This window comes from Hippoglossus hippoglossus, chromosome 8 (assembly GCF_009819705.1).
Source record: "Hippoglossus hippoglossus isolate fHipHip1 chromosome 8, fHipHip1.pri, whole genome shotgun sequence".
Taxonomy (NCBI): Eukaryota; Metazoa; Chordata; class Actinopteri; order Pleuronectiformes; family Pleuronectidae; genus Hippoglossus; species Hippoglossus hippoglossus.
Window position 1 is genome coordinate 221404 of NC_047158.1, and position 28000 is coordinate 249403.

General features: G+C 40.9%; 1 protein-coding gene across 1 annotated transcript; it reads right to left on the reverse strand.

The window, feature by feature from the left end:
- Positions 1–5166: 5166 nt before the first annotated feature.
- snrnp70 (small nuclear ribonucleoprotein 70 (U1)) lies at positions 5167–27869 on the reverse strand. Its single transcript, XM_034594518.1, has 10 exons — positions 27664–27869; positions 25239–25392; positions 25090–25152; positions 19529–19583; positions 16339–16403; positions 16188–16250; positions 14864–14945; positions 7199–7300; positions 6561–6660; positions 5167–6474 (listed from the first exon to the last, which is right to left on the reverse strand). The coding sequence occupies exons 2-10, from the start codon at positions 25383–25385 to the stop codon at positions 5730–5732; spliced, it is 1422 nt and encodes a 473-aa protein (XP_034450409.1). The 5' UTR covers positions 25386–25392; positions 27664–27869; the 3' UTR covers positions 5167–5729.
- Between the last annotated feature and the right edge of the window lie 131 nt (positions 27870–28000).

Here is a 28000-nt window from a genome sequence, read left to right on the forward strand (position 1 = left end):
CAGAAACTGCTCCCCATCCACAAGAGCGCACGCGCTGTCTGTTAAGTTGTATCGCCCTGTTTATATGCCTCTACAGCTGCTTTTATCTGAATCAAACTGTTTTAATTTGCAAATAAACATCAATTATGCTGTGATAACGAAAGTATGTATTTGTGAAACATTTAAATTAATAGCCAATCTTGTCTGTAGGAACAAGTTATAGTTTATATGATGTTACAGTAAGCAATGTAGATCCATCTGCCTCAGCATCATGCCTTTGCTCTGAGTCAGGCCACAGGCCTTCATCTACATCATGGGCAATCCTTTCCCTTGCTGAACAACGGGAGAGTCCCTTTTCATGCTGAATCAAAATTTGTATTCTAAAGGGTTTACGAAGGGAATTTATTACGGAAGGCAAATATTGTGAAAATGCTGTTTATTGATAAACCTTTCAATTATTCTTTGACCAAAGTGAAAGCTCACGCCCCAAATGAAAACAAAAACAGAAAGCTCTGCCTGCTCATAACCTCTCTTTTCATGACTGAGCAAATCAACCCGTAGACCTTCAGAAATATTAGAAAACGTTCAGTTTTGTATGGTCCTAAAGCAACATGATTGGATACGTATGTGTTAAATTTTTTGGGGTTGTGTTAACGATGACAACAGGGTGTTAGTTGTGTTTAACCTTTGGGGCCTGTGTGTGTCAGTCTTGGTCAAAGTGTGCCACACTGCTGTGTTTAGTGAATGAGTGTGTGTTTAGAGTTTTGTGTTTGATTTAACAAAGTTGTTTTGCCAGTTGACAGTTTTGTTTAGAAAATGAGGTTGTGTTTAAGCGATTCAGAAAAAAACTCTAGGATGGAGGAAAATGAGATATAGTAGAGATAGGTGTTTACATCCCACCTCAGGCCTGTGTTAGCGAGGCGCTACAACACCTGGCTGACCAGATAACTAACATGGAACACAAACATCCAGACTCCCTGCTCATTGTTCTTGGGGACTTTAACAGAGCAAACCTCAGTAAATAACTGCCAAAATAGAGACAGCACAATAAGTGTCCCACCAGGGACAAAAACACTCTGGACCACTGCTACACTGTAATAAAGGACACCTATCGCTCTGTCCCCCGTGCAGCTTTGGGACTCTCTGATCATTGTCTGGTTCATCTTCTCCCGACCTAAGGGCAGAAACTAAAATCTACAAAGCCTGTGGTCAAGACTGTGAGGAGATGGACCAACGAGGCAAAGCTGGAGTTACAGGCCTGCTTTGACTGCTCTGATTGGAGTGTTTTTTAGACTGCTGCAACCAACCTGGATGAGCTCACTGACACTGTGACATCGTACATCAGTTTCTGTGAGGACATGTGTGTGCCGACTAAAACCTTAAGCACATACAACAATAAACCCTGGTTCACTGCAAAACTCAGGCAGCTTCGTCAGGCCAAGGAGGACGCCTACAGAAGTGGGTACAGGATTCTGTACAACCGGGCCAGAAACACACTGACAAAGGCGATCAGAGTAGCAAAGAGGAGCTACACTGAAAAGATGGAAAACAGGTTCTCAGCAAACGACCCAACGTCAATGTGGAGAGGCCTGCAGGACCTCTGGTGTGGTCAGAACAACCTGGAGCTGAACAAGCTCAAAACTGTGGAGATGACGTTGGACTTCAGGAGGAGCCCCGCCTCACCATACTCAAAAGCACTGTGTCTATTGTGGAGACCTTCAGATTCCTGGGATCCACAATCTTCCAGGACCTAAAGTGGGCCTCCAACATCGACACCATCACCAAAAAGGCCCAGCAGAGGAGGTACTTCCTGCGCCAGCTCAGGAAGTTCAACCTGCCTCAGGAGCTGCTGATCCAGTTCTACACTACTGTCATCCAGTCTGTTCTCTGCACATCTATCACTGTCTGGTTTGGATTGGCCACCAAACAGGACAGGCACAGACTACAACGGACAGTCAGGTCTGCAGAAAAAATCATTGGTGCAAGCCTGCCCTCCATCCAGGACTTGTACATCTCCAGAGTCAGGAAATGGGCAGGAGACATCACTGCAGACCCATCACACCCTGGACACAACCAGTTCCAACTCCTCCCCTCTGGTAGGCACTACAGAGCACTGAAGGCCAAAACTACCAGACACCAGAACAGCTTCTTTCCTCTAAATTAGTCATACAGTGTCAGGAACAATCTGTGTGCAATAATCCGGTACCTTTATCTTCTAAATTATTTATACATAAATATATATAAAGTATCCTGTGACAATCTTACCCATATTTATTCTAGCATCTCTGCACTCTGCATCATTGCACTATTTCTCCATTTCATTGTCGTGTTTTATGTTCATATATACAGTACATACTTTTGCATATATATTTATATTCATACTTGTACATAGTAGTTAAATGTTTGCTTAAGCTTGTTCTGCTTTCTTGTCCTTGTTTTTTTGCCTATTTCTGTACATCGAGAGCAAAGGAAAAACTAGAGTCAAATTCCTTGTATGTGTACGCATACATGGCCAATAAAGCTGATTCTGATACAAGACCCTGGACTAGGCGGAACAACCTGACGTGGCAACCTGTACAGTTTCTAGTGAGCAATTTCTAAGAGAACCGATTCAGCATATTTAACAACGGTCATTGAAAACCAAAATCATCAAACCATTGAGCTGGATTCAAAACCACACTGAAAATCAGAGTAAAATATTGAAATCACAAGCTGATCCATGATCCATGAAGGAATTTCACCACGGCAACTCATAATGTGACTTAGTAGTGTGTATGGTCCCTGCGTGCCTGTATGCACTGGATCAGAGCATCAGTGAGCTCCTGACAGTCTGTGGCTGTACTTGGCAGGGTCGGATGCACGATACATAACGTCCCATGGGTGCTCAGTTGGATTTAGGTCAGGGAAACGTTAGGACCAGTCAATGGCATCAATGCCTTCGTCATCCAGGAACTGTCTACACTGTGGCCACAAGGCTGGGCATTGTCCTGCACCAGGAGGAACCCAAGGCCCACTGCACCAGCGTAAGGTCTGACAATCCCTCTGAGGACTTAATCCTGGTACCTGACAGCAGTGAGGATACAGTTGGCTATGACATGAAGGTCTGTGCAACCCAATGTTACAGGCAGCATAATGTTCACCACGCCATCTCCAGACTCTTTCAGGCCTGTCCCATGTGGTCAGTGTGAACCTGCTCTCATCTCTGAAGAGAACAGCACCAGTGGTGGACCTGCATATTCTGGTGTGCTCTGGCGAATGGAGCTGCTCTGTGCTGGACTGTGAGCACAGGTCTCAATAGAGGATGTTGGGCCCTCATGCCACTCTCATGGAGTCCGTTTCTGACAGTTTGGTCAGAAAAATGCACAACAGTAGCCTGCTGGAGGTCATTTTGTAGGGCTTTGGCAGTGCTCCTCCTGTTCCTCCTCTCACAAAGGAGCAGATGCAGGTCCTGCTGCTGGGTTGATGCCCTTCTAAGGCCCTGTCCAGCTCTCCTTGTGTAACGACTGGTCTCCTGGTATCTCCTCCATGCTCTTGAGATTGTGCTGGGAGGCACAGTAAACCTTCTTGTGACCGCACATATGGATGTGCCCTCCTGGAGGACCTGGACTACCTGTGCAACCTTGGGCTGTAAGTACTGCCTCATTTTGGTGAAAAGGACACTAGCAGAACACAAAACTAAAGAAGAATTAGGCAGGTAGGATAAGGAGAGAACATTTGTCTGTGGCCACCACATGCAAAGCCATTCCCTTTTTGGGAGTTGTCATAGCTTGGCCTTGTAGTGGCAATCTTCTGTGAATCAAGCACAAAGTCAAACAGTTGTCTTTCGGTAAATTTAATCCAACATCTGCAGATGGACCCAAAGTACACATCACCAGAAGGACATGCACAATGAGCCAAGAACAGGCACGAGAGTTGTGTTCTTATAACCCACTGCCCCCTCCCATTGGGTATCTTATTACCCTCTTTGATGTTTTATTAGGGTGAGAGACATCCTCTCTTCATTTCTGGACAAGACTCCTGGAGTGAACCATTTGCTCAGAGAAACCATAAAGTTCAGGCTTCAAGAAGCCTGAAAGTTAAAGTCCCTGAGCAATATTCGTAAACCTAACGTTAACCCAAAGTTGCCCTTTTAGATAAACAAGTCTGTTCATGCAATCATCACTTACAAAATGCCAAATTTCCATTACAGCCTCTCCATTGCACCCGTTGTCCCTTTCATTTGCACCAGCACCAAAGCAGGTGAAATGGATTCAGACACTTGTGCTTCCTAAATGGAGATTGATATCCCTGAAATTTAACTGACTTGTTATACTGTGACGATTAAGTGTTTCCTTCATTTTTTGGAGCAGTGGGTTATAAAAATGAGGCGAAAAGTATTTGCCAGTAGTCATTTCAATATCATGTGCGCGATATTAAGACTTATCTTGTGTCCACCGGAGGCGCTGCAAGGATTACATTTCATAATACGTGGAAGAACTGTTTGCCTTGTAACGTTCTGCATGCCAACTCGGACATTAACGCACCATTCCCTTTTTAGTCTTAATGCAAGCACATGCAACTACTCAGCGAGCAAGATTGATTCTGTTCATGTGCTCCCCCTCTACCTTTTGTGGTTTTGGTTTAGCCCACGAGCGCCCGCAGGACTTCAGCTGGTGCCAACGCACAATGTGAGCATTCACAGACAATAAACACTAAAAAAGCAATTTAATGCATTAAAGCAAATTAATTATTTGTTTACCACACAATTCACACCTACATCATTAAAGCTATATCAAAAACAATTTGGGAGTAGTTGTCTTTTATTCATAATGAATGGTAAAGAAAGGAAAGCAATGGTTGCCTTAAAGGGGACATAGCATGCAAATTCCACTTTGTTAGTGCTTCTACACGTTAATGTGGGTATCTGGCATGTCTACCAACCCAAAAACTCTGGGGAAAAAACACTTGCGTGTTTTGTTATGGTTCCTCTAAGTCAGAAACGTCATGCTTGAGTGACTGGAATGAGCTTTCCTGTGTACTGTGTCGTCACAATACACTGGAAGTCTCCCTACATGGCCGTGGCCATGACCAAAGTATGTTACAGACATTTCATTAAGACCCCAAGGAACCATATCAACTTGTGGTAAAATGGGCATACAATGTCCCCTTTAAATGTAGTGGTGTAGTGAAAAGCAATACAAATGTGTGTGTAATGTAGCAACTCAGGCTGTCAATCACAACTTTATTAAAATGACCCTGCAAAACTAACATACATACAGGAGACAGGGATATTCCAGTAAGAACAAACAAAAAAGAACAGTCACATTTCCTTCAACTTCACATACATTGAGCAGAAACTGGTAACTGTGTCCAATTTATCATACAATGTAACAGGTTTATGAATAAGGAAACAAAAAACAATCTACCCATCTCAAAATGAATAGATAATTTCAAAGTTTACCATGGGAGAAAATAATCATGTTGAGTTCAATCATTTGTAGTAATCACTGATAACATTTAGTGGCTGATTAGTTGGTCAATGCAACAAAGCTGCAACTTTTGGTGACATCAAATCAGGTATATGCATGAACTGTGTGCAACAATATCAAATGGAATATTTCAACAGATTATTGACAGCTAGCTAAATGTGTGATACTGAGGAAGCCCTGACCTCTTTTAGGCTTTTTGATCCTTGGCAGAAATCGAGGGCCAATTTAAAGGATAGTAGGAAACTGATTTATGAGTGGTAGTCTACTGGGAGAGGGGCCAGTTCAGTATTCATCACCTGGTACCTCCATCTTGTAGCCATTCTCACTGGAGCCATAGCCATCAGCAGATGGCACTGACTGCTGGTCAATCATCCCATCCTGACTGTAGTCCTCCATGTGAGATGGTGCTCCTCCCTCATCCTCAATGCCCATGTCATCCTGCGGGCCCATGCCATCGCGCAGAGATCCATGCCGTTCTTCCCTGCGATCCCCTTTATCTCTCTCACCCCGCTCCCTTTTGTGCTCCCTGTCTCTGTCCCGATCTCCCCTGCGCCTCTCTTTGTCCCTGTGGCTACGCCTTCGGTCTCTGTCCCTTTCTCGGTCTCTACGCTCCTCCATGCCCTCACCCACTTCTCCTTCATGTTCCTCCAGCATCCGCTCCTCACCATCAGGGGCAACATCTCCCTGGCTGACCTCCTCCCCATCCAGCCCCTTGCCTCTCTCCCTGTCCCTCTTACGATCCCGGCTCCTGCTCCTTCTCTTCTGTTCTCGACTCCTCTCCCTGCTTCGGCTGTCTCCTACCATTGTCCCCCCACGCTCCCTCTCTCGCTCTCGACGCCGACTACCACTGCTAGCATCCTCTCCTCCTCCTCCTCCTCCTCCTCCAGTCGGTCTTTCTCTCTCTCTTTCACGCTCTCGAGAGCGTGTGCGACGACGGCGATCCCGTGATCTAGATCTCCGGCGGTCTCTATCCTTTTCCCTGTCACGCTCCCGGCTTCGTTCCCGCCGATCTACACGTTCCCGATCACTATGAAAAGTCAGGAAAAAGTAAAGACTGTTATACACAGCAGAAAACAATTGTATACAAAACAGGTCTTCTCTTAAAGCACTTACCCCCCCAGGGTGCGATCGTCATAACGTGATGCATCATCTCGGCCAGAGTGCTTTATGTTGACATCAGCTCCACCTCTCCTAGTGCCACCCAAACCACCACCTGATTAAGAAAACAAGCAAAAAATAAGTATATACTCTTGAGATTTCTCAACACTAAGCTTTAGTGTAGCATTTGCATAATGCTAGCTCAGTGGGTGACGAATGAACAAGGAGGAGGATTTTGGCAAGCAAGAGCCAGTATTACTGCATGTCAAAGGCAAAGACTGACATGCCCAAAGCTGCAACACTGTTACAAGGTCACCAAGACCTTTATTTCTCAGCATCGGAGGCAGATAGAAACATGAAAAAAAAAAACATTAAAGAGCCTACATCTATGGCGTTGATTGTAGATCACCTTTGCTTTAATGTTTAACAATTTAAAAAATACAAACAAGAAATTGAACAAATTTCAAATCAAAACCAGTTTGCAGGGAAAAGGCAGTAATTTACAGTAAAAGCTAAAGAATTGGGCTCTAAAATTGACAACATAACAAAATACACAAAACATGAAGGGGTGCTAATGCTTTCTGAAGTAACTATATTTAACAAAAACCTACCACTAAATAGAACAAAGATGCAATATTAAAATGGGGGCTGACCTAGTCTGCGAGGATGCCATCCTTTGACAGTGCGTCCTCGTTCCACGTCCACTAGCACCCTTCTACCATCAATCTTCTTCCCATCTGCATGTTTGTAGGCGGCTGGAGAAGAGGAATATGAGAGGGAATACAGATGTGAGATCAGAGTTTGACTTCATCAATATGGCCAAGGAAACCAACAGTGCATCATTATACTGACCAGGAGCAGGCGAGGCCGAGATGGCTGCTCTCTGGGTAAAAGCTGAAGGATAATGGGAGTATACTTCCTTACACCCAAATAACTGTTACTTCAATACCAAACTTGACTGTACATTGTTTAAATTACAGTGGCAATGTGTACATTACTGAGGTGGAGTAAAGTCTACATTGTAGCTATTTTATATAATCCAGACTGATTTAAAGATTAACAAGTGCCACCTTATATTTTGATGGATGCTCAATCTCAAGTTTAACGGTGATGAGGACAGCCAACCAGGCCTTCTGGAACAGTTGACACTCAACTTTCCACTTCTTTACCGGGGAAATGTCTTTTCTATGAAAATTTTAGCATTTCTTGAATTAGTGACAGTCAACAAAAGCTTGTCAGTGGTCAGACATATAAAATGCATTTTTCACTATAAGCAGTATAGACTTTTCACCCAAAATCTATGGTATGACTAATTTCTTCTGATGTGGAAACATCAATCTTTTGAACTCTTTGAGAAGAAAATAAGAATGTTTATTTTTTTTCCCCTCACCAATAGCAACACTTGTTAACTGACCAATAACCGATTAACATATACCATTTCAAATGGATGAATAAAGATAGCATATTAGCTCTTTCAGCAAAAAACTGCAGCATCCACATTGCAGGATGGAACGCTTCAACAGGTCCTTCATTTCTATTGCGGTCACTCTTCAACACCACTCAAAATTTTAAATAAATGCGGTCCCCGTTTGTTTTGTTTTTACATCACAACTACTCACACTATTTAAACAAATTTAATTTTGCACATTAGTTCCTCTCGCACGTGAGCTGTATAACATATACCAATTGTATCATAATATATTATTTCACATGCCTCTTATGAATTCCACCCATTTGTGTATACCGGCATGACTTTTTATATTCATATTATAGTCTACTCTATGGTGAATTTGTACCCATACATTCTTATACTGCTCCAAAAAATTAAGGCAACAGTTAAATCACACCTAGGATCTTAATGAACAAAAAATTTATGTTGAAAATCTTAAGATATAATTTATATAATCCATTTAAGACAAAATATATTTATAATTTGGTAAATGATCACCAAAATTATTAACCCCTTGAGGGCAGGACTAAAAATCACACCAAAATCAAACTGCAAATTTGAAATCAAAGACTGATCCAACTTGGGAATTGTCATCACAACAAATAATTAGGTTGTTGTGTATGACCACCACGTGCATGTATGCAATCACAACAATGTCTGTGCCTGCTCCTGATGAAAGTCGGCGGATGGTGTCGTGGGAGATATCCTCCCAGACCTGGATCAGAGCATCAGCAAGCTACTGGACAGTATGTGGTGCTATTTGGCAGGAACGGATACGCTGATGCATGATGTCCCAGACATTCTCAAACGTATTCTGGTCTGGGGAATGTGAGACCCAGCCATTGGCATCAATGCCTTCCTCATCAAAGAACCGCCTACACACTCTGGCCACATGAGGCTGGGCATTGTCCTGTACAAGGAGGAACTCAGGTCATTGATGCCATCGACTGGCCCTCACGTTTCACTAACCTAAATTGAGCACCTATGGGCCACAGACTGTCCAGGAGTTCACTGATGCCCTGATCCAGGCCTGGGAGGAGATGCCCCAGGACACCATCCGCCACCTAATCAGGAGCATGCCCAGACATTGTCAATAGTGCATACACACTACTGAGTCACATTATGAGTTGCTGTGATGAAGTTCACGCAACTTGGATCAGCCTGTGATTTCAATTTTTAACTTTTATTTTCGGTGTGGTTCTGAATCCAGCCTTCAATGGGTTGATAATTTTGGCTTACATTGGCCGTAAAGTAATTATGTTCTCATGAAATTATACAATGTGCATCAGTAAAGATTTTCAACATAATTCGTTCATCAAGATCTGATGTGGGATTTAAGTATTCCCTTAATTTATTTGAGCAGTATGTCCATATTCAGATTTTTTATTAAATCTTTATTATATTGCCTTTTTTTATTACCTTGTCTACCTCATTTTGATGATCTGCTACTGTAACAAGAATTTCCCCGGCGTAGAATCAATAAAGTTTTATGTCATCTTATCTCAACTAGGGCTGCAACAACTATTTGATTAAATCGATATAAATGGATTATAAAATAGTTGGCAACAAATTTCATCATTGATTATTTGGGTTTGCAGTATGTTATGACACACAGTAAGCACTGTTGCAACGACTCAAGGGGTTGCATAGTTCAAATGACAGCTCTGTCTCTTCTCTGGAGAAACTGTTAGAAAAATGGCAGAGGCAAACACTGCAAACTACACAGAGGAGAAAGGGGCCGAGGCATAGGCTATAAGGAGCAGTACTTTTGTTAAATAAAAGCACAGCAAGTGTTACACATTTTGGAGGGAGTAGACGACTTCATTTGACTACCCGACCCAGGCCTGATGGGACCAGACACATTAAGAAATAATCTGGGACCAGACACAGATTAAGAAAAAATTTGCATGTGTGATTACGTCCAATTACTCAGCAAACAAGAAATCTGTTCTAATTGTTTAAAAACACAATGTCTTTTGATGGTGACAAGGTGCCAACTCATGTGTAACCAGGTTTAACAGGCAATCTTAGATAGGTTATTTTAACTTGTCACTTTTATTGTGACTGATAAGATTTTTTTTTTGTAAGAACTATAGCATCATTTTAACTAGGGAAAGCAATATCTGTAACTGTTTTGAGTAGTAAAAGCTCAAATCTTTAACATCTTAACTTACATTCTGACTAGTAAGATTCAAACTTTTTCTACTCAATGTTTTAAGTTTTGTCATTAGAGCTACATTTCTCTTGAAATACAATTTTGAATTCCAGTGTACATATCAATAATTTAATTTTGACCAATATCTGTTATGCAGATAAAAAGAGCATTGTATTAAACGTAGGTTGCTTTTAAAATTAAATGCTAGAAAAAATTTAAAGTTTAAGGTTCCTTCTTTGCTTTTATCAGATTAATACTCAATTCAAGCAATCAAGAGATAAATCGATTATCAAAATTGTTGTTTGTTGCAGCCCCAGTGTAAACAATACAACATGGAGTCACACACACTATCAGCAATGCAATGAAGAAAATAGAAACAAACCTATAGCTCCACCGTTTTCCAATTACCTTGACTGTGGCGAGCCACCATAGTTTCATAAAGATCTGTTTTTCTTTACACATCTCATAAAAACGTAATGTCTCTAAACATTGAGTTTTGTACAATTGCTTCTTGGTAGAGCTTTGTGCATCATTTGCTTTGACACGTTGACCCATTCGTCACAGTTGGACTGGCTATTGACACACACACACACACACACACACACACAGATATAGATAGATATATATAGATATATATCTATATATACACACACACACACACTCAAATTCATATAGTTGGTTAACGGCTTAACTGTTAATTAGAAACATCAATAGAGGAAAAAAGGATGGAATCTAACAGTGAAGAACATTTATCAACAAGGATTCAACAAGGCATTTGGCATACTTGCAACTTTGTGTACATTTTGCCCCACACCCATTATACCACACAACAGCCTTTCAATCCATCTTGCATGATCGAAGGATGCGGCGAAATCCAGCCTGGTCATGGTGGCTGCTAGACTGGTCTGATGTGGTGATGATCACTGAGGGGATAACTTGTCTGTCCAAGAAGAGGTCCTTACCATAACCCATCAATAACTAACTATACTGTTAATGGTCTTACCATAATCCCTCAATGACGGGCCGCTTGACAGTTCCTGCCCCTGTTGTGGGGCTTGAGCAAAATCCTTCAGCACCAAAATACACGTACTGTCACAACATCTCTTTTAGGGGCCTTACCAGAACCCCAAGACTTCCTGTGTTCACTAAGGATTTCAACTCCCTATCCAATGATAGGGCCTTACCAAACCCCCAACAATCCGACCAACTTAAACAAACATAAAAGTAGGGGGAGGAGTTACTCAACCAACTAATGAGAAAGTAACAAAATACTTAGTTTTTATCTGAACTCAATTTAGACATGTTCCTACAATGATATGTTTTGCATATGAATTGGGCTGTCAAACTAATTTAGTGTGTCCAATGTCCAAATGTATTTAAAGAACATGTCTTCAGTTGAAACTAAATAAATTCCTTTGATCTATTCTTTTATCTGTATATCAACTATCTGCCTTAAGGTATGTAATGAATACATGTATTAATAGCCCACGAGGTAGGATATCCAAGATAATCCCCCCTCATCTGCCTTTTCTATTAAAGCCAGCACAAACTTCATTAGTTTAGATAGCATTTTCTCGATGCATTAATCGTTTTTTGAACTGTTGGGTTTCTCTCCAATATTTTAAGGTATAATATATCCCCTAGATTCAAAATACCGTAAATACAGTTTGAACTCAACAAAATGGCATTGCAGACATCATGAACTTGAATTATTAGTAGTCAGAATTAAATTGTAGACATCTTAATAGTCACAATGAAAGTACGACTTGTCAAAATTACGTTGTTGCTTGAGACAGCTGCTATGTCTTTGAGCTGGGGAAGAAACAGTCTTCAAAAGTGTGGGAACACTGAACATTAAAGCCTTCAAACAAAACCGTTGGCTGCAAAATGTGCAAAGCTGATTTCACATGGCACAGCATCACTGTGGTATGCACTTTAAATGGATAGTTCACTGAAAAATGAAAATTCACTCTATCTACTCACCACTATGCCGATGGAGGGGTGGGTGAAGTGTTTGAGTCCACAATAGACTTTTGTAGTCTCAGGGGTAAACAGTGTTGCAGCCAAATCCAATAAAATTGAAGATAGTGGTGACTACTTCTTCATACTTAAAACAGAAAAAAAAACATAACATGCCTCCATACTTCACGTTTGCGCGCGCGCACACACACACACACACACACACACACACACACACACACACACACACACACACACACACACACACACACACACACACACACACACACACACACACACACACACACACACACACACACACACACACACACACACACACACACACACACACACACACACGTTCTTGCCCAAGGGCACACATTGGGTGTGCGTTAGCAATACTACGCTAGCATCGCTACTTCCAGTAGTGGACTTTTAGGCTTAAAACAGTGTAAATGATGCCGTTTCGAGTAAAATTTGAAAGTCGGGGCTTCCTGACACTTGGATGACACCACACTTTTGTCTTTTTTATTACGTCTGAAGAACGAGTCACCAGTAACTTCAATTGTATTTTGCTGCAACACTCTTTACCCCTGAGACTGCAAAAGTGTTTTGTGGACTCAAACACTTCACTGACCTCTCCATCAGCATAGTGGTGAGTAGATGAGTGAATTTTCATTTTTCGGGTGAACTATCGCTATATAAAAGGTGTTTTAGATTTGCCAGTACATTGAGAGAAGGAAGGCTCCTACATTGTTTCCATTTAGGTGATCCCAAAGTGATGATGTGCTGCTGTGCCATGCATGATCAGCTTAACACCTTTTGCAGCTAACAATCTTTTTGGAAGTCTCTATTGTAAAGTGTTCCGACACTTGATGACTTGTCTCCATTGCATCGTTAGCGGCGTTTGCCTCCACCATTTTTCAAATGCTTACTCCAGCAAGGAGACGATACAATATTGTCACGTGAGCTCAACAAGGCACAACATTTGCCGTTTTACTGTCCCCAACTCGGGTGACATTCCCAGTGTGTGCTGTTTAGTAGACAACTATTTTTTATAAGCTATTAAATCGACAATGAAATCAGTAGGCAACTATTTTTAATAAGCGATTAAATCGACAATGAAATCAGTAGACAACTATTTTTTATAAAGAGTAAATCGATAATGAAATTAGTAGACAACTACTTTTATAGGTTTAAGTTATTGCAGCCCTATCTGGCACTACGGAAATGTATATTGTGGAGGTTGTTTTCCAATTTTACCAGCTGTAAATTCTATATATCTATATCTATATATAAATGCCTTTCCTTTCGACCTATATTTACACGAGAATGCATAATTTGCTGCATACCAAATAAGACTCAAAACTGGATGAGAAGCTCCTAGAAATTCAGTCACTGCATAAATCAAACTCCACAAGAAAATGGTGGAACTAACAGCTGTGTAACAACATTTCTCTTTCTTGCTCAATGACCATTAGTGCCTCCATACAGCTAGTTAATAACTATTGTAAAAGCATTCGATAACCAGAGGTGGCTTTAACACAAAAGGCAGAATCATTTGGCAACAAATAATTCACTAGTGGGTGCGTTCAATGGTCAAAGCCTAACATCCAATTAGCATTCATAGCACTGAAAGCTCTATAGGGTTTGCAAAGATGCTTTACCCATTGAACATCGCTCATTCTTCCCTATAAAGGAGATGGAGGGTGGAAAGAAATCTTACCCATCATACAAACCCATTATACCAACCATATACTGAGCTGTGGTAGTAGGGTGTAGATGTATCATAACCATCATCATCTGCCAGCCAGCTCTGGCCAATAGCCATCACAGATTGGCGGCTGCAGTGGCAATGAGAACAACACACAGTTAATATACTGTTTAGCCCCACATCCCCCCGCAGTTCACCCCTGCTGTGACAGCATAGCTGTGATTCAGCAACTCTGGTCTTGAAGAGCAAATCGCACCAATAACCCAAAATGGTGTCAGTGTTGGATGCACCATATACTTGTCTAATGAGACAGTATTGTGGCATTATTCACTGTGGCATCGCCACCAGCTTAAAATATCTCACTAGTGCAGTGAAGATGAACCATTCTCACCATGACCAGGGTTGAGGACCACCAATTAAGACAAACAAGCTCAAAACCAAGTAATAAAAATAATGGGTTTCCATAAAATCGTTGTCACATACGTCTGAAACCCCATTCAATACTCAGTGACCAGTCTGACCATTTGCTTACCGTTAAAGTCCAACCAGGAGAACTGCTCCTCCACAGAGCTACAACATCTAACTGTTAAGACAATGTGCCCCTTGACAGACAATGATGGGTCAGGGTCACCGAGGAAACACACTTCTACCTCTTAGTTCTCCCACTTTTCCAATGATGCCCCACTGAATCAAGAAATTACCTTCCTCTGCAAGACTATTAGTTGGCTGATGACAAGCATCAAACACAGACACACACATCACACGACAAGGCGTTTTCAACATGCAAACCGTAGCATATACATCTGTAACAAGTGCTCTGACTCCTTTGATGACAACTTATCAATTCTCTTATTAGCTATAATAGTCACCTTCCCAAGGTGTTGAAACCTGCCACCCCCATATCATTACAATAACATGGATGTACAACAAAGGTTTGGGATAGAGGGTTCACCTGAAGAACCACCCTGCAGGTCACAGAGATCAGTCCTCGTCAACATGTGATTAATGGTTTTGGCTCAGTGTTCCACGTTGGTACTCACAGTGCATGTCTCGTTCATGCTCATACTCAATGAATGCATAGCCGCGAGGCTTCCCTGTCCTCTTGTTGTAGACTATGTAAATCTGGAAGAAGCAGATGGAGACATAATTATACACAGACCTACCACACCCCAATAAATAAATATATTACAGACTTGCCACAATAGAAATCTTAAGATCATATATATATATAATCATGGTGTACAAATCATATGTTTCATCACAGAGATCTGCTTCATATACACCGCTCCAAAAAATTATGGGAACACTTATTGTCACAGTATAACACCAAGCCAATAAACATCTGGGGCAGCAAATTGTAAATTTAGGAAATGTAAGAGATTGTGAATCAACTTCAGCTGCTTTGGTGCAAAGTGACAAGAGATGGACTGGAGAGGTAACAGCAGGGCAAACCCCAAAAGGGGATTGTTTTGCAGGCAGTTGCCACAGATATTTTTTTCATTCCTTATCCTGATTGATTTAAATCTAGTTTGGGATATTGGTAGTGCCATTCTTACGTCCGGTAGCATGACATACTCAGGTTGCACAGATCATCCTGCTCCTGTAGAATGACACATCAATGCGTGCCATTGCATTTGCTGTGTTTCCCAGCACAGTCTCAAGAACATGGAGACACAGGCCATTACACAAGAAGAGCTGGACAGGGCAGAAGAAAGGCAACAACCCAGCAGTGAAATGGTGTAAGTAGGAGGAACCGGAGGAGCGCTGCAACTGCCACTGGACGTCATCCAGGATCACTAGTTTGGCAGTATGTCAATGATGCTCAGGGGACGCATTTCCTTAGAGGGTAGCACAGACCTCCATGTGCTAGTCAACAGCACCCTGACTGCTGTTCGGAAATGGGATGAAATCCTCAGGCCTACTGTCAGATCTTGAGATTACCAGTGCTGGTACAGTGGGCCCTGGGTCCCCTTCTGGTGCAGGACAATACCCTGCCTAATGTGGCCAGAGTATGTAGGCAGTTCCTGGCCGTCACTTGGCCCACACGATTCATCTGATTGAGATGAACCTTTCGCCGACACGTCAGGAGCATGCACAGGTGTCGTTGAGATTGCATGCCATGTTATGGAGTTAGCGTGATGAAAATTCGAAAGTTGGATAAGCCTGCGATTTTCAATTTTCACTTTGATTTAGGTGATTTTGAATCCAACCCTGAAGGGGTTCATTGACATCCTGTGTGTGATTTAAGTGTTCCCTTAATTTTTTTGATCAGTGCCTTTTTCTGTGCAGGATTCCATCAGGTTTCAGCTTAAGTGTAATTTGTACACTTGTTACAAAAATGTGAGAAACGGCAGCTAAACTTACCCGTTTGACGGGGCCATATACCTCAAACTCACGTCGAAGCTTGGACTCTGTGGTATCATAGTTCTAGAAAAAAGACGAAAATGACAGAACATAAAAAAATTATCACATTTGCTGAATCCAAAAAATGTATGTGTGATTTGAACATACTCACCACTCGTGCAACAAACAAAGTCTTGAAGGCATCCCCTTGTGCATTAGGGTCATTATGTGGGTCCCCTGATATAATGCAAATAACAGCAGGATTAGTCTAAATCACAAGACCCAAAGAATAAAAATTCATTCAGGTCCAATTCTGTGGCAGGATTAGATTAATTCACTGCACATTGGAGACAGAAGATCACAGAAAGGCAGTACAATTCTGTCAGATGCTTCACATTCAGATTTAAGACTTTATATCATTACATCTAGGCAAGTCGAAAAACAGTTTGTCAGTAAAGGGGTCATTGTGACAACAGGAGGCGAAAGCAAATTAGGAAGTCCTGTGCAGGCTTATTTACAATACAATCGGCTTCATGCAAGAACATGTTTGTATTATTTTCCTAAATTTGTCCTACATTTGTACGTATGGTGAGTTTGTTTGAACATGCCACGTTAGATTCAACCAATGCTTCCATCTTCAGAAAGTAAATGACATGCAGAAAAATTAAGAATGCCACCTGTGGGAATTTGAGTGCACAATGATAGCAGATTAGCATAATAAAGGCCCCAATAATACCATATAAGGCCATGTTTTCTGCCTAATGCCAAAAGTGTTCATTCATGAAAATAACATCAATGAGCAAAACGACAAACGAGTTCAGAGATTGAATTCCTATTTCAGAGATGTAAAGCGGACAGTCTAGATCAGTGGTTGCCAACCCGTTGATTGCGATCAACTGGTTGATCACTGGCTGCTGTTGCAGCGCAGATCAGCTGTGTGTTGATTGTCTGTTGTTCACAAGGGCAGCGTGTCTGCTACGTGCAGAGGAGCTGCTGGTTTATCTACTCCATTTCCTTCAATACAAGTCGGATTATGTACTAAACTAAAGGTCAAGATATTACAGTATGAAGACGTGCATCTTTCCCTCTGCCGATAACAATCAAAGCCCCATTAGAACAAATGAATGGATTCAGAAAGTAAAACGCTGGAGTGCTTTTAATTTGAAAGGGGTTCGGGAATTTTGGCGAAATACGTATGTTTGTGACAGACACAGCTGTATAAACAGAGAAATTATCTTTCACTTGAGTTTTAATGTTTATCTGATTAATTTGTCACAAACATAAAGGGTTGCAACACTTCCTGTTTGCATTTCAAAAGCAATCTGTTCATTTGTTTAAAAAAAATAAAGGGGGGGAGGGGGGGTTATTGTTTATTGGTTATGCACGGCTTCATACTGTATAGTACTTGTATTTATTTGAGTACACAGGACTACTTTTATACAAGATAATATTCAAATGTATGGCCATATTCAAAGCAAAGCCTATGTAAAAAACATTGTGCTGCAGTAGCAGAACGAGATAAACTGAGGCTAAATATTGTGCCTTGAACAGATGCTTAAAATATGAATTGATATTAATGTGAATATTGTGAATTGAATAGATAAAGTTGCATAACTGCCTTTCTTTGTGTATATTTATGCTCGCACATTGAGCCTTTAACAGAAATTGCCCAAAAAATAATATGACCCTCTTAATTGGGTTTTTGGGAAGATTTCAGGGTGGTAGATCTCGGCTTACATTTAGAATAAAAAAGTGATCTTGGGCTTGAAAAGGTTGGTGACCACTGGTCTAGATCAACAGTGGAATTAAGACAGACTTAAGCAGCTGTTGTCATGTCACAGTTTTCACAATCACTAAAATAAAGTAGAAAATATTTGATATGAAAATGGCTTTAAAAAAACATCTTGTCACAGTAAGGTGACAAATGATTGCAGCTGGACATGGTGATGGTAGAGTCTCCGTAACTGATATTGATGAAAAAATACAGGTAATTATAAGTGTTACACCAGCATGTTTTCTACTAGTCTGGATCAGCCTCAACCCTTGCATAATACAATACAATATGCAGCACGTTAAAATAATATGACATGTCGTCTCGGGCGTCTAGAGCAGCCACTAGTTGTGTCAGGGCACATCCACCTGACCTTCACTACACCAAATGCGTGCTCTGCCACGGCACAAGTGCAAACTTGTGTCATAATATGACGCATGTTATATGTGCACTGTCTTGTCTACAGGTTGACGAGTTGTCATGAGATAGAGTTTAAGCATAACACCAGTCACCTAGAGAAAAAAGTAAATTATCAAACAATAGCCATTGTAAGAGAATGTTGGTTTGATATGTTCTTAAATTATCCAGGTTTGTAGTTTTATACAGTTAAAATATATTTTGTATAGTGTGTCTGCTGTATTTAATTATATTCTGTTTTGGGCACTGTTTTGGGTTTGTTGGTTGTGACAGTTGAGGATGCCGTAATGCAGTTCATTGCACATGCGTGTTGTTGTTATTGTGCGCATGAACATCGTGGTGAGTACGAAGTCTGAGGAGTGGATCGCAATAACTGTTTGACATCGTGACAACGTGAAAAGAGTCCTGAAAAGACAGCATCGCCAATATGGTAAAGGATCGATATAAGGTGTGTCTGTAAATTGTGCTGGAACTGGAAAATAAACCCTTTTCCAGATTTACCTGCCTCCTGGAAGTGTGTCGACATTGGGTTTTCACAACAAAGCAAGGTATATATGTTGGACACGAGTCAGACTTAACAAACACTCCGCAGACTTAAGTGGCCTTTGGTAATGCGGCCACTACAGCTATCATGGTGAAAGTTAAGTCCTGCCAGCCATCTCATATGCCACCTGAATTATTTACAGCATCTCCCCTGGACACTGCAACATTTAAAGGGTACATAAATATATTAAGTATTATATTTGATTCAAAGTAATTAAATATATAATCATTAGGAAAAACGTGATCTGGATACAAGCATGCAAATTTCTTGTGACTGTTGCGACAGGTCTGGACCACTAGTAAATTCTGTTCATACCTGTAAAAAAACTCAATGTGAGAAAATTGATGAATGTGAAAAATCTGTTGGTACAAACATTTCTTGCATGAGGCTCATATGTTCAATTACCCATTTGGCCAATCCCCTATACAGTGGTAAATTGTATTCACATTTAAGTTAGAAAGCTTAAAAAGTTCATCTTCATGGGAAAGTAGAACCAGAGTTTTACTCAAGTATCTGTAGAGTCTGTCTCAACACAGAGCCTGAGGTCATAGAGAAAAGCAGGAACTTGCTCTTCTACAAGACCTTACATAATGAAAAAGGGATGTACTGTAAATTACAGTGACAACTTACAAAGCTTGAGTTCTGTCTCCACCACTGCTTGCCTTCTCTCAATTTTCTCTCGCCTCTGCAAAAACAAAAGATTTGCATGAATTAAAGCTTCAACAATTTCATTATCAGATACACCTTTCTTAAGCCCCATTTTAGACACTGTATCCTCTACTGTAACGGATTACTTTTAAAATGTTGTCCCTGGTTAATTTTGTGTAAAAATTTAGGTTGCCCATAACGGGGGGTGGGGGGGGTGGGGGGGCGACATTTTTGGTTGATTAGACAATTTTTTTCAAAGTTTTTTTTCCAACCAATTTTGTCCCCACAAATTTAAATGTCTTTAAATACACATTAACATGAATCCAACATATTGTAGCAAACGGATAAATGGAGGCAGAAGACGTTCTTTCGGTCAGCAATGCACACATTCAGCGACACAATAATAAAAACATGAATATATGAACCTGTGTATTATTTGAATAACTTAGTATTGAATGCACAATAACAGGGTAGCTATGTTTATACATGGCACTAGGCCCAGTTTAATATAAAACAGAATTTTATACAATATATATAGTAGAGGGGGGGGGGTCCCTGCTCCATCTCTCCATCAGTTTGGGGGTCCTTGGCCTGAAAAACATTGAAAGACCCCTGACCTAGACTTTGGTGTCCCACCAATTTAATAATGAACAAATTTGTCATAACATCTTCTCTGACCTGGTGTTCTACGCCATTGGCTCATTGTAGAGCTGTACACAGCACATTAGTTTGCTCAGCTTCTACTTCTTAGAGTTAAGAAGATGGAACACCCAAAAGAACAACTTTAAATTGAGTATCCCGAATGAAATCATGCAGATGAAGCCCAAAACCGCAATCAATCCATAGCATGTCTGAATTTGTTTATAATCGGTACTTTATGAATAATGCCCGGGGAACACCGACCGTACGTTCTGCATAGTGTTGCACGGTATACTGAAACTAGAAAGCTATCGCATTACCCAGCCGTTTAAACCGGGACACACCGGCCGTGGAACATCTACTCCGCAGAACATCTGCGCTGTGGTAGGCTGCGGGTCGCGGTTGTCAGTTCACACCGCCTGTGGTTTAGCCTCGGTTCTGCAGCGGAGCTGCTACTGCAAGCGCTATGTTCTTACACAATGTTTACCTTGAAAATTACCACAAATGTGTGAGTGAATGTGTGTGAGAGACAGAGAGAGAGACTATTGCCCATCACCTGAAGTAATTTATGTTAAGTTTTTACAGCCTTTTCTGAGGTTTCTGGTATAACTAAAGGATTTCCTTGTTTAAAAGTAGTCCTATGTACTCAAACAAGTACCAGTACTATACAGTATGAAGCCATACACCTTCCACTCCTGCAAATATTTCAAAATAAAACTCTTAAAAACAAATGAATGGATTCAATAAACATAAATGCATAAATTTTAAAAGGGTATGCTATAGGAAGTTTTGCAAACAATAATGTTTGTGACATATTGGATAGATAAACACAGAAACTGTGCTGAAAGATAATTTTCTGTGTCTGTTCAGCTGTGAACCGCGTGCGGAACACGCCAGGGGGTGTATTGATAAACTGTTTTTATTTTAATTATTCAGCAGTGGAAATATTTTTAGCGTGTTTCCACCGCTGAATAATTATAACCAGCACTGCTTCGGGACCAGGACAGATGCTCATTAAAAGGTCCGGTAGTCCTGTGTCAGAGTCGGCTACCTCCTTACTCCCCCTCAGACCTGCACTCATTTTACACTTTAACAATAAACACCAACACTGATCACAAGTTACACGTACAGGACTAAGGGTGCAATGATTAATCGACATAGTCGACCAAAAACGTTGGCAAAAATAGTTGCCGACGAATTTAATAGTCGATGATTCGTTGGTTACGTCATAGTGCGTGTTTTTCGTGCCGTGCAGCTAAACTAAACATCGTTTTACCGGCTGATGGAAATAGGTGAGGAGTGAGCCATCTCGCTCCCTTCCCATCTCTGAAAGTCACGCATGTGCAATAGCGACAAAACATAGCACAATGGCGGCGTCCGTTGCAACACCATCGCGCACCAGAAAGTCAAAAGTATGGGATAACTTCACCCTTAACATAGGCCGAAAAAAAACTACCTGCAATATTTGTAAGGCGGACCTTGCTTTCCATGGGAGCACGTCCGTTATGCACGAACATTTGAAGAGGAGGCACGTTGGACATCATAACGTAGACGATGCAGACTCGCCTCGGTAAGATAGCCTGTTATCTAGCTTGCTATATATACACGGAGTTGTCTTGGCAACTCCCTCAATACCTGTGTGCAGGATTCTAGAATCCATTACAAAAATATGGTTTGAATGTAGATTTTATAAACTTTTTTTTAATGAGTTTAAAAGCGTAATGTTATCCTTAATGAATAATGAATATCTGCTCTCAGAAGAGAGCAAGCCTCACACGAGACCATGTTGAGATGCTAACTTTCCTCAGTTTGATTAAACTGTGATGGACATGTATCCTCATCTAGTTGCAACTTGCAACAGACTTTGTAGACCACAGAATGCCGGACACAAAAGGCACTTTTACTTTCCTTTTGTCAAGGGAAAGTGTAGTTTTGTTTGTTTTTATTGCTGCTACTTTCCCTGTCCTTTTGTTCACAGAAAAAATGGATACTTGATTTTTTATTTATTTTAAGCATCGGCACTTTGCCTTTTCTTGGTTCACAGGAAAAAGAGAAACTTGAATTTAAATTTTATTTTTTTATATTAGCACTTTGCCTGTTCTTGGTTTTAAATGGACAAAAACTTGATTTGTCTTTATTTTTGTATCAATAGTACCCTAATATGCAGCAAAGTTTATTAAAATACATTTTTGAAGGAACTATCGATGTTTATTGTCTTTATTGTCAGTCATCACATGCCCCGAACAACCTCAAGCAAAATTTTAAAGCTGATGGCTAAATAAGAGCCATTGAGTATTGTGTGATTCCTAATCCGATTAGTCGTTTCAATACTCGATAAATTAATCGACTATCAGAATAGTCGTTAGTTGCAGCCCTATACAGGACTGACGTATACTTTGGGTTTGTTTAATTCGTTTTAGAGTTTGAGACGCATGTTTAAAACTACTACACAACAAGAGACGTAACATACAAACAGGACATTAGAGTTAAAGGGAACGGAACGATCCAGAGACATGATCCGACATCGATTAATAACTAAATACATGTGATTATCAGTATGTGTGTGAAGAGGGACAGAGACAAGCACACACATACACACACACACTCCTGCAGACAGATGTTTCCTTTTGCAGATTATGATGAAGTGCAGTGTTTTAACTTCATTGTTGCAGAAGAAGCGACACCTCGTTTATCCAGGAACATACTCACCGGCCACTTTATTATTAGGCACACCTTTTCAATTGCTTATTAACACAAATAGCTAATCAGCCAATCACATGGCAGCAACTCAATGCATTTAGGCATCTAGACGTGGTGAAGACGACTTGCTGTAGTTCAAACCGAAGGGGATTTAAGTGACTTTGAATGTGGAATGGTTGTCAAAAACTGCTGATCTACTGGGATTGTCACGCACAACCATCTCTAGGGTTTACAGAGAATGGTCCGAAAAAGAGAAAATATCCAGTGAGCAGCAGTTGTGTGGACGAAAATGCCTTGTTGATGTCAGAGGTCAGGAGAATGGGCAGAGTGGTTCGAGATGTTAGAAAGACAACAGTAACTCAAATAACCACTCGTTACAACCAAGGTATGCAGAATACCATCCCTGAACGCACAACACGTCGAACCTTGAAGCAGATGGGCTACAGCAGCAGAAGACCACACCGGGTGCCACTCCTGTCAGCTAAGAACAGGAAACTGAGGCTACAATTCGCACAGGCTCACCAAAATTGGACAATAGAAGATTGGAAAAACGTTGCCTGGTCTGATGAGTCTCGATTTCAGCTGCGACATTCAGATGGTAGGGTCAGAATTTGGCGTAAACAACATGAATGAACAACTTGTATCAACGGTTCAGGCTGGTGGTGGTGGTGTAATGGTGTGGGGGATATTTTGTTGGCACACTTTGGGCCCCTTAGTACCAATTGAGCATCATTTAAACACCACGCCTTGTTGAATCTATGCTACGAAGAATTAAGGCAGTTCTGAAGGCAAAAGGGGGTCCAACCCGGTACTAGCAAGGTGTACCTAATAAAGTGGCCGGTGAGTGTATATATGAATTCAGCGGGTTTTTATAAAGATCAGTTGTAAGTGTGATGATTAGAAAACATCAGACCAGCAGAGTAATGCGCCTTAGTGCAGATTAAAGATAAGATAAAATTTTATTGAACCACACCGGGGAAATTCAGTTGTTACAGCAGCAGGCAGGTCAGAATATCTATTTATGTCTCATGTTGTGTAGCGGGTTTAAACATGTCTCATAAACTCTAAAGCGAATCGAGCCAACACAAAGTAAACCTCAGTCCTACATGTGTCCTAATAACTTGTGATCAGTGCTGGTGTTTATTGTTAAAGTGTAAAGTGAGCGCAGGTCAGAGTGGGAGTGAGGAGGAAGCAGACTCCGACAGAGACTCTGACACAGGACGACTGGACTTTTAATGAGCGTCTGTCCTGAAGCAGCACTGGTTATAATTATTCAGCCGTGGAAACCTGCTAAAACTCTGAATGTTGCGGAAAACATTCACATCAATGCAGAGTTGACCACCTCTGTGCAGGAGCCCAAACATTAACACGTGTGCTGCTGGACATGGATTGGATGGGTTCTATCGACATGTCTTAAACATTCCCTGACTATGGACAGCTCCACAGCAGAGAGAGAGAGCGAGAGATTAATAATTCTTTTATATAATCAACCGCTCATATTGATGAATCTGACCCAGGACAAACGTGATCACTAGAGGTTTCCACAGTAGAATTTAGTCAGAGGAGGCGGAGCGAGATTTGACGGCACCGCGACGCTCCATCAAATCTCTTTTTTCTCTCTATTCTCTTCTTCCGACAATGATTCACTGACAGAAAAGCCCGTCAATGATCTGAATGCGTTTCATTTTCATCTTCCATCTGTGCAGTGCAGTTTCTGTTGACAAATTTCGACTTTTTTTTTTATTACAAAAAGGTAACTGTAACCTCTACCTGTGACAACTGAAGCACAGTAATCTCCTACTGCATGGTTTCTGTGTGAAAGTCAAATTCTGGAGAAGGTCAAGACCCAATGTTCAGATATTCTCCAGAGTTCATGTCTGAAAACGGCTAAATACAGCGCAGGGTGCACAGTCTAACAGGCAGCCAGCCAATGGCCCTACACACAGACACATACATGTCTATGTGTCCGATGTGGCTCAAGGGGTTAGAGTGATCGTCCTCTAACCTGAATGCCAAAGTGTCCTTGGGCAAGATACTGAACCACAAATTGCTCCTTCTCATAGAGAAAAGTGCTGCATACAGATGCATTGTACAAATTTTTGTATGAATGGGTGAATGTAAAACTTTACTGTAAAGCTCTTTCGAGTAGTTATCAAGACTAGAAAAGCGCCATATAAATACAGACCATTTATCACAAATCTCACCTTTCTCTCCAGCCGCTCGTCACGGGTCTCTGCCCTTGTTGGTGGAGGAGCATCTCTCGGGTCCTAATCACAAAGGGAAGATAAACACAGTTGTTGCACAGAGGAAGGCTGGCACACAATCAGAATATTGCAGAGGATTAAATGTTCACCTCAAAGTGCCTGATGAATGGAGCAATGCCACTGTAAGGCTGGTTGTGATGTTTCTCGTGAGGCAACTTCTCCAGTTGAGGCAGAAATGGAATGGGATCCCGCGGCGCAAAGAGAGCCAGCAGGTTTGGCGGAAGAAACTGAGTCATCTTTCACCTGATTTAGCAGTAACTTGTGTCAATAGCATCAAATACGCTGCAGACTGCTACAAGTACAATTGAAGTCAAGCAAGCCGTTGTTTTCATCTCTGTAGTCAAACCATGAATAAAAACCATTTCTACATCTTCCATATGTAGTTTATGAACCTTACATATATTAATTAGGTACATCTTAAACTACTTGTACAAATACTATGAAGTACTTTAACTGTGTAGAGTTTGAGTAATCCACTGCCAAAATACCTACAAGAGAACAAATTAAAGGGATAGTTCACCCAGAAATTAAAATTCACTCATTATCTTCTCACCACTATGCTGATGAAGGGTGGGTTAAATGTTTGAGTCCACAAAAAATTCAGAAGTCTCAGGGGTAAATAGTGTTAGAGCAGAATCCAATACAATTTAAGTAACTGGTGACCAAAACTTCAGACGTAATAAAACTGAAAAATCAAAACATGCCTCCATACTATTCGTGTGTTGATAGCAAGCCCTGACATTCATATTCGACTCGAAATGAAAGGTCGTGTACAGTGTGTTTTTTCAAACAAGAACATCAGGGCTTGTGGACACTTGGATTACACCACACCAGCAGTATGGAGGCATGTTTTTTAATTCCTCTGTTTTATTACGTCTGAAGATTTGGTCACCAGTTACTTCAATATTGAATGGGAAATCGAATCAAAACCTTGTGTATCAATTTGGGAAATCAGTGGCCAATACCCAGCCCTAGTTAAGAAATTACCAATGTATATCGGAAACTGTCCAGAAAAGGTACAGGGCTCCAAACAAAGTTTTAACATTGGTTGCATTGGTGAAAATTTTCACTGAACCTTTTGGCTCCACAATAATACACTACGGTTGGGCTGATGAACAATGCAGATACTGACAGCCATGATTATGATTTTTGCCATTATCGAGCAGCCCTATTTCAGTCTCCACTAAAATGTAGAAAAATACAGTGGAAACCAGATCATCAATCGTTTAAATGGATCGCAAAAGCTCGGGACAGAATCGCCACTATACAAATGCTGTTTCAGGGCTCCAGAGTGTGACTTAACACTCACAGGTAGTGTAAAATCAGAGATTCAGTGTCAAAATTCTGTATAACGATTATTACAGTGACCAAAATTATCAGTAATATGGGCTGCACATTAAAATGGGCTGCAAATGTAAAAACATTGTTAATAGACAAACTATAGTAATTTCACCACGTTGTATATTAAAATAATATATATTTTATCACTGAAGACTTGTTATGTGCAGACGACAAACCCCAAACTAGTTTAAGAAGCACTTTGTGAAAAGGTATAATGCTCATTAACTAAGAATTTGTTTTTATCCCACATCAAAGTTAGAACAGGCTGATGTTAGATAAATAGAAAGGTCTTTGGCAGTAAATACTCAAACACATTACAAGTACTTGATTCTATATATACAATTAGTTTAAGATGCATTTGTGAAAAGAAATTACTTATGGAAGAAAGGGTACTATCAGAGTAGATACTATCAGACTTACATTTTTTAGTTACAGGTGTGGGACGTCTAAGCTGAAATTTCTCTGAATGGAATGACTGGTTAAGTTTAGTGTGTTTGAGATACTGTCAACATGTTAACGTTCATGTGAATATAATCCAATCTTACTTTCATAGTATGCATTATGACTCTATTCAACGTTATATTGTACCAAAAAAAATCGGAGTAATCGCTGCCTCATTCTCGCGCTAAATCCGACTCAAGCATAATTCATTTAAATTGTGTTCATGTTTGGGGACCGTACATATATCAGATGCTCTTTTCAGGAGGGTGTATAGTGATACTGTTACTCTCGTCTTAAGACAGTAAAAAAAATTACCGATAAAGTCGCTCTCGTCAGCTGCTCTAAGACGCTTAATCGTGTAACATAATGGTCTGAATACAGCGTCGGGCGCACTCCAAATGTACATCAGTACGGCCGGTTTGACAACGTAGAGACAAACAACGGCTGACTTGACCGCATTCAAGTACACGATGGGCCAAAACTAGCAACGGAAGGATACATTCATGTGCAAATGTTTGTCCACCCCAGTAGTGCTGCCACGTGGCCGCTGCGGACCCCTTTAAGCAGCCAAACAGCACATTTATACACCTACATCACCACTCTTGCGGTAAATAGTCTGTATTATATAGACAATCACAATCACTTTGGTCCCTTAAATGTGCACTCGTGAAGTGCTCTTCAACAGCCATTTGGCTAACTATGCTAACAATGAGCCTCGATTGTGACTCTTACCTTCTCTCTCCTCCGATGTTGGACAAATGTCACACCATGGACCGTACTAAGAAGCGCACGCTGTATGCAGGTCTCCTCGACCAACACGCGGTTAAGATCTGGTTAATAACGAGTAGAAACGGTCCACTAGTGCAGGCACACTCAGGAAGGCCGCACATTAGTTTTGAGGAGTACGAACGACTGCTGTTGTCTTGGATTAAAATGGCGGGTTGCCGTATAGGGATGACCGTTGTCGTAAAGTAAACCACAGCCGACACACTTTTTTTTTTTTATTGAAAACAATAGCTATAAATACAAACCTTGAAGGCATATATCAACGTTTCAATGTTCACACTGG